At 45.9% G+C, this 8366-nt stretch overlaps 1 protein-coding gene across 1 annotated transcript; it reads left to right on the top strand.

The window, feature by feature from the left end:
• The first annotated feature begins 2888 nt into the window (after nucleotides 1-2888).
• LOC112890128 (galactoside 2-alpha-L-fucosyltransferase-like) lies at nucleotides 2889-7620 on the top strand. Its single transcript, XM_025956991.1, has 2 exons — nucleotides 2889-3104; nucleotides 6023-7620. The coding sequence occupies exons 1-2, from the start codon at nucleotides 2942-2944 to the stop codon at nucleotides 7495-7497; spliced, it is 1638 nt and encodes a 545-aa protein (XP_025812776.1). The 5' UTR covers nucleotides 2889-2941; the 3' UTR covers nucleotides 7498-7620.
• Nucleotides 7621-8366: the final 746 nt, after the last annotated feature.

Here is an 8366-nt window from a genome sequence, read left to right as displayed (position 1 = left end):
TGATTTTGGTGTGTGGCCGCAGCCCGCAGGGGTCGTGGTCCAGATTCGGCCGATGGATGTTGCGCTAGATTTGTTGCTGCTCGATTTGGGAGGTTAGGGATTCTCGCCGATCAAGGAAGGCGATTAGCTATGGGTCATGATTTGGGTTCTAGTTTCATCCATGGCCGCGCTTTTAGAGAGATCGAACGGAAGAAACTCTAATGAAGATTGAATAAACAAAACTGTAATGAATATTTAATCTACGCACCTAGTCCTGGAAGTCCAACGCGCCGGCCGAGTAGAATTGCAGCCGCTGCCGCCGATTAAACTAATCTAGATGGCCACCACCGATGCAATTCAGGGCTGCAGGCACATCACCGCGATTAAATTAGTGCATCGAACGATTGCACGCACCTGTATTGATTTGATGGGGACTGTCTGACGGCTCCGCCATTCGAACAGCCACTCCGATTTCTTCTGTGCCCGTCGTCCTGCTACAGTCATTGTTTCTACATCTTGCTATGGTCCCTTTCCTTTATTTTCTAATAATATTTTTTCATCAAGCTATACTACAAGAACGTCGCCATGCTAGGAATCTGCCATGTATTTTCAAAAACAGGTCTCTTGTCCTCATTGATGTGCTACAATCTTTTATTTTCTACCCTGCAATTTGAAAACGTTAAAAGCAATGATTGCTGCTTATAACACTCCTTTTGTTCTAGCTCTGAAAAAAACAATAATGTTTCTACTTCGAAATGTATTTTCCATCCTGGTCATTTGTGCAGTGCTGACCATGTTTCTACTTCGAAATGTAGTTTCTGAATATGTGAAATGTAGTTGCTGCTTTATGCAGGTGTTTCAAGACATGGAAGGTCATGGTGCCTACTACACAAATCTGATGAATGAAGGCACTTACAATGAAAACTATGAGGACATTCTTGATACTCCAACTGAGTTTCAGCAGACACCTCCAATAAAGGACAACAACCCAATCTGACGTCGAGGCTTCAAGTTGATCGCCACAGGCACAGGTTATACACGTACATGTACTTGCGGCAGCGTGTATCTGCGGCTGCGGCAGCTAGTACGTAGGTACGTATTTGCGGCACGAGGACAAACAGCCCAATGGATTGACAGCGCACATAGAAATTAAATGGATTACCAGCCTATGTAGATTTCAAATTTGATTTACTCCCTAAATATGAGGAACTGTTGGAGACCAACCTTTTTTTGACTTCCAATACTGGTTTAGCAACTCCCTAAATATAGATTAGGGAGCTAAAATTTACATAACTATTGGAGCTGCTCTTATGGGCTATAAATAGGGATAAACAGGACCTTGATGAATACATCCATCTTAGTACTAGACACTTCTAGAAGCCCTACTAGGTGTATCACCAAGAAACCTAAGAGCCACTACACACTTGTTTGGGCTGTCATAACCACCATCTCTGATGGTATTAAATCTTGCAAAGCTGCCTTTTTAGCCAAGACTCCAATGTAAGATGATGCAGAGAATCGTGTTTCACGAAACAATACCATTATCTCTATATCCTGAGTACGGTCCTGCTGCTCCAACGACCAATCCCACCCCTCCAAAGAATTGTTGTGCTTACTTCAAGGTTGTAGCCCCAAAATGCTAATTAAATGGACACTCATTGATTTTCTTCTCTACATGGAAATACAAGTTTTCCCCCTATCAACCACATAGTTGTATTGTCTCCCTACATATAAGTTTCAATCACAATTCAAATACAGGCAGTAAACAATAGTTGAACAAGATCTAGCCATGTAGTTAAACAATAGTTTAAGTTTCGCTGGAAATATTTTGTGTCTATTCTTTCGGTCAAAAATATAAATATTTTGTGGCTTTCAAGTCTCACTTGGTCGAGATGTAAACTTGTTATGGAAGTTTTTATATGCGATCTGAACTTAAGGGTTAAATGGAGCACTATAAATAAGGCTATAATGTGCATGTGTCATGATTCATGATAGATTATTAGACCAGTCTCAGTGCAGGTGTCATGAGAGTTTTATCCTAGTGTCAAACTGATATAACAGTTTTGTAACTGTGCGATGAAACCGTGAAATGAGATTGATTTTATATCGACATAGTCTACTATGGTATTGAAATTATTTCCCTTGTGCTATTCATTTTCATACTAGCCAGGAGTCACTCATCTCCAAAGGTCTCCTTTGACCATAGGAAGAAGATCAATATCACTATTATATCCAACAAAACTGAACGACCGTACTTAGGTACTGTACTTACGTATTTTTATATAAAACTATACACGATTACCAAGAAAAGGTTCATGGATCAACCTAGTCCCCTGGTCAAATTAGAGCGGCGAAACGAGGCCCACTTTCCAGAGATTTAAGGGTTGGCAGCATCGATGTCCATCGGACTTCGGTGGCGGACTTTTGTAAACAAGCAATTGGACACGTTGTTCAATTCACTAGCAACATTTCTCTGCATATTTTCCAGCTGTTGTTGCGTAACGTCCAAACCCAACGCCGAAGTACACCACGCTTGCACAAAAAAAAATGTCAGTTAGTACGAGAGCTCACTTACTTTGAACTTTGATCATCTTTTACACTTAACAAAGGCATTTACCTAATCGTAAAAAGAAACAAACGCATTTACACATTTCGCATAGGGAGGCCCCCAATATTCAGCAGCAGTTCCAAAACCCATGCATGCCAGGGGACTCGATCGCAAGCGCGTCGATCGAAACCCGAGCACTATAGTTGTTCAGAAATCAAGGTCTCCATTCCCAACTCCATCGCTGCATCGTGGAGCGCCGACAGGGACTGCAGCACTTGCACGCTTGTGCTAGTTGACTTGCATCGAGGTGCTTCTTCGCTCAGTCAATAAGCATATACGTGAGGTCCGACGGGCACCGACAGAGGCACCGGCAACTGGAGGCTCAAGAGGCGGCTCTGCTAGCTCGTGTAGTTCATGGAGGCGAAGAAGATAGAGGAGCTGACTGACGCCAAGAGAGGGAGCTGGGCGGTTAGCGGCGTGCTCGCCGTCGTCGTGCTGGCTGTGCTCATCCTCAGTGGGCGCAACGTTGGAGCGCCTGTGGTGTGGGTTCAGACTGCAGCGGCCAGCTTCCGCCAAGGTGAAGTTCTGTTCGGTGTTTTTGCACTTTGTTTTGTCAATAGCAGCAATGTCATAGAGGTGCTAATGACACGACCATACAATGCCAGCATGCTTACTGTTCTTTACAGCAGCGTTAGGAATCACTCGTAGTAGGTTTTCATCTGTAGTAGACATCGTCTGTTGGAGCTATGCGTGCGTATGAGAAGTTTCTTTAAGTACTCAAGTATTTTAAGGAGGCAATTTCTTGTCGAGACAAATGCATTTGCCTACTTCTTGTTAATTAAAAAGCCACTTAGTTTCTCCTAAGACCTTGTTCGGTTAATCCCTTGCCTAAGGGGATTGAGGGTGATTTTGATTTGTTGGAGATTTAATTCCTTCCAATTCTCTCCGAACTTTTCCAATTCTCTTCAAACCGAACAAGGTCTAAATTGGTCGAGTTTTTTTTAAGATTTTAGAATACGTCTTCTCTTATGACGCTTCCTACATTCTAATCGCCTAAAGGTTGCATAGCTCTTGGTTGTTGCAATTTTGAACTCACGACAGTGAGTTCATGAAGGATGGATTTGAGTTTGTATATTTTTAGTGAAAAAATATAGGAACCAAGATAATATAGAGGAGAAGATGATGGATATAGAGTTGGAAAGACTATGACGATGGAGGGGGTGGGGTGGGTGGAAGACAACTCATATATTTATTTGATGGTAATAACTTAATTACAGCCGGCCGTATGTTTACGCGATCATACGGCCACTGCATCTACTCCATCTTTCATCACCTCTCTCACTCCTCTCCCTTTCAATCTTATCTTTTCCCCACCGACACCTGCCCTCCCCTCCTCCTCTCCCCCGCATCCCCTCACCTTCCCTCCTCTTCCGCCGCTGGTTCCTCTCCTCGCCCCGCCTACCCTCCTATTCCGCCCTCCGCCGCGGCCTCCCCTTCTCTTCCCCATCCTATAGCTGCCTTCCCTGCGTGACGGAGCAGCTTGGCTCGTGTGGCTTGGTGCGGAGCAGGCACAACATATCGGCGTGGGGCGGGCTACACGGAGCAGGTCGGCGCGGGTGCAGCGGTAGGGGCGAAGCAGCGCGGCGCCGGCGGCGCGGGCAGAGCAGCCTGTGCGGAGCAGCGCGGGCGGGGTGAGGTGGAGCAGACATAGGCAGAGTGTAGGCGAGCGCACGGCGGCGCGTGCGGAGCAGAGCAGCCGAGCTGAGGGGCCGCGGTGCTGCCGGAGACGCGGCGTGCGGCGCGAGGGGCCGCAGCGGCGCCGGCGTGCATAAGAGCAGTGGAGCGTGCGGGCGGAATAGTGACGGCGGGCGCACCACGACGGACACCGAGTTGAGTTTGTGCATTTTTTTATTTGTAGGTAACTTGTGCTAAATCAACTAGCATTTTGGTAAAAACTCATAAGCATTTTAATTGGGTTAGTTATGTCTTTTTTCCAGTCTCGTGTAGGCATTTTAATGTTGGTTCTCAATAAAACTATTATATAGAGGCAATAATATTGGTTCCAGTAAGCAATAATATTATTTTATCTCAGCATAACAATAATTAAGCAATTTTGTTGAGTATTTTACAATTTATTTTTTATTATTTTATGCTATTTTAAGCAGTTTCGGTGAATAAGGAGGTGGCATGACATTTCTTGTACGTCTATTCTAAATTGCTTAGGAGTTTATTATGATATGCTTTCAAATTTTAATAAAAGTGCTTTTAAATTTGTACGAGAAAAATATCATCGAAACATATTGAAGTGAGATCTTGTTTTGATCTTTTGTTGGGCGCAACATAATAGTGCAATCGGATTTCAATTTTGATGCTCGGTTGTAAAGTTATAGCTTTTTTAGACCTGAGATTGATTTTGGCATGCACTCACGTCATCTTTTTTTATCCTTATCCTACTTTGGTAATAGCAGTTGCGCGCAGTGCAGTGGGTAGCAGTTTTTTGCAAAAAGAAAAAGAGCAGATCATATTGTATTTTGACTTTCCCAAAATAGACCGGCCGTAGCGGAAAGCTAAATTACGTTTAGCAAGTCCTTGTTTGATAACCATCGAAGAAAGGAGATGCATCGAATGGAGAGAGCCTGAATCCAAAAGTGTTATGTATCTATATCTTTGTTTCGAGATAAAAAATTATCACTACTCCCACATAGAGCCTGTTCGTTTCCTACCCTCTAAACTTTAGACCCATCACATCAAAGAGAATGTTGCTATTTAAAAGTATTAAATAAAATCTGTTTATAAAACTTTTTGCACAGCTGGGTGCTAATTCGCGAGACAAATTTAATGAGCCTAATTAATCCATAATTTGCCACAATGATGCTACAGTAATCATCCGCTAATCATGGACTAATATACCTCATTAGATTCGTCTCGCGAATTAGCACTGGGGTTCTACAATTAGTTTTGTAATTAGACTTTATTTAATACTTCTAAATGATAAGATTTTCTTTGATGTGACCCCTCTAAACTTTAGGCCCCAGGAAACGAACACACCCGTAATATAGTTACGTTTAGACTTTATCAAAGTCAAACCTTCTCAATTTTAACTATAAATAGCAAAATAATCATAGAGACTAATAATATAAAAATTGTGTTAGTAGATTTATCATAAAACCAACTATTATAATATGTACCTTTTCTGTTTGAAATTTATTTTAAGAAATATTGTTGGTCAAAGCTAAAAAAAATTGACTTCGAAAAAAATAAACGTAGCTGTACTCTGAGGTGGAGGGAGTACATGTTATATGGAATGAATATGATGCTCACATAAGTAGAAGCTTTATCGAATCAAATAATTTTAAATTGGACAATGTGAAGGATTGTCACATTTTTCTTCCTACAAAAAAAATTCAATCCACATGTTCTACTGATGATGAACAAATAGTAACAACATTTAGGTTCCACCATTTTGCGCTCGCTTCTGAAATCACTTATTTACAGGATCCAATGATCTCTCCTTCTTGCACCCGCGGGCGGCGCACGGCGACAGGCTCTACGGCGGCCTCCTGGTTGACGGCTTCAACGAGGAATCCTGCCACAGCAGGTACCAATCCGCCATGTACCGCCGGAACCTCGGCCGACGACCCTCCCCGTACCTAATCTCCAAGCTGCGACGGCACGAGGCTCTCCAGCGGCGGTGCGGCCCGGGCACCGCCGCCTACAGCGACGCCCTGGAGCAGCTCAGGTCCGGCAAGAGCGCCGCGTCGCCGGAGTGCGCGTACGTCGTCTCCATCTCGTACCGCGGCATCGGGAACCGGATCCTCGCCGCCGCGTCGGCGTTCCTGTACGCCGTGCTCACGGACCGCGTCCTGCTCATCGACCCCAGCAACGAGATGGACGACCTGTTCTGCGAGCCGTTCCCCAACACGACGTGGCTGCTGCCGCCGGGCTTCCCGCTGGCGGACTACACCAACTTCAGCGTCGACACCGCCGCGAGCTACGGGAATATGGTGAGGAACAAGGTGATCATCAGGAGCGACGACGGCGTCGCCGCCGCTGACGTTCCGACGCCCGCGTTCGCGTACGTCCATCTCAACTACGACGCCACCATCGAGGACAATTCCTTCTTCTGCGGCGGCGACCAGAGGCTGCTCCGGTGCATCCAGTGGCTGGTGATGAGGACGGATAGCTACATCGTGCCCGGGCTCTTCCTTGTGCCGGAGTTCCAGGAGGAGCTCGACATGCTGTTCCCGGAGCGCGACGCCGTGTTCCACCACCTCGGCCGGTACCTGTTCCACCCCAACAACCACGTCTGGGGTCTCGTCACGCGCTACTACGACACCTACCTCGCGTCGGCGCGGCAGCGGGTCGGCATCCAAGTGCGCGTCTTCGGCGGCCTGCCGGACTCGCCGGAGCTCCTGGAGCAGATCACCACGTGCACGCACAAGGCGGGCTTGCTCCCCCAAGTGCTCGCCGCCGGCGAGCCGACCCTGCCAGCGTCCCGAGCCAAGTCTAAAGCCGTCCTCGTCACCTCCCTCAAGTCCTGGTACTACGAGAAGCTGAAGAGCATGTACTGGGAGCACGCGACGGCCACCGGCGAGGTGGTGAGCGTGCACCAGCCGAGCCACGAGGAGTACCAGCGCTCCGGCGCCAGGTCCCACGAGCACAAGGCGTGGGCCGAGATCTACCTGCTCAGCCTGACCGACGTGCTGGTGACCAGCGGGAGGTCAACGTTCGGGTACGTCGCGCAGGGGCTCGCCGGCGTGAGGCCGTGGGTGCTGTACAAGCCGGCGAACAGCTCCGCCGTGCCGGACCCGCCGTGCGGCCGGGACGTCTCCATGGAGCCGTGCTTCCACAAACCGCCAGGCCACGATTGCCGGCTCAAGCAGTGGGCCGACCCCTCCAAGGATGTGCCGTACATCCAGCACTGCGACGACGCGATCTGGGGGCTGAAGCTTGTTGGCCAGAACACATAGGATGCCGCGTCGGGGTCGAGGTGGCAACGTGAACGTCACGTGTCAAGGACCCAAGATGTATTTTACTTTGACATGGTAAAAGTTAACGTTTGACTATGTTTCTCATGGGTATAAGTTGTTCAATATATAGCCACAGCACCAATTTAGTGTGAATGTATGTTGGACCATCATGTATCTAACTGTATAACTTTATACATTAAACATACTTACAATTTGATTAAACTACCCAAATTTCTAGAAGTTGATATATTGTTAAAGATAGAAAGATTTGACTTAGAACAAAAATGAATGACAACAAATATCAAAAGAAGGGAGTATAAAGTTTAGATTTCCACAAGGAAAATACGTCTTGTGTACTACATATTCACAGCACTTGTTGTTCAGAGTTGAGCATAAAAATTGAGAATGTAGATAAAATGACAATCTTACCATTAATTAATAACCTAAAGTGACCCTGCATAAAAAATTAACGGTGCAACTAAAGGGAGGTGAGACTGAAAAAGGTATGACAAAATTGCCTAGAAGTTTTGGAACAACAAAATACTTTGAAGATTGTATAGAGGGCTAAAAAACAAGTATTTTGAATTGAGTGGTGGGTGGCAGGGGGGTTGGTTGTTTAATGTCTTTCATCTTATAGTTTACCCCCCTTGTCCCAAAATAAGTGCATGTTTTTCAATGAAGGATGGAGGGTCTAGTAAGCATTACTGGCCTGATGTCAAATTTTGCACAATAGGAAAAAAAGTAGAGCTTCTCCCTATTTGCAAATTTAGATTTTGACTCTATCATGCATCCGCATAAACTATACATCACACGCATTACAAATTGAAATTTGCATTTTGGCTTGTAAAAAGCATCTCGTCTGAGCGAGG

Source organism: Panicum hallii, chromosome 4, assembly GCF_002211085.1.
Source record: "Panicum hallii strain FIL2 chromosome 4, PHallii_v3.1, whole genome shotgun sequence".
NCBI classification, from domain to species: domain Eukaryota; kingdom Viridiplantae; phylum Streptophyta; class Magnoliopsida; order Poales; family Poaceae; genus Panicum; species Panicum hallii.
This window is presented reverse-complemented; position numbering and strand designations above follow the sequence as displayed.

Excerpts from the sequence above, each read along its gene's own strand:
- LOC112890128 (XM_025956991.1), top strand. The coding sequence starts at position 2,942 with ATGGAGGCGAAGAAGATAGAGGAGCTGACTGACGCCAAGAGAGGGAGC. Across the intron at positions 3,105-6,022 it reads AGCGGCCAGCTTCCGCCAAG|GATCCAATGATCTCTCCTTC; the intron begins GTGAAGTTCTGT and ends ACTTATTTACAG.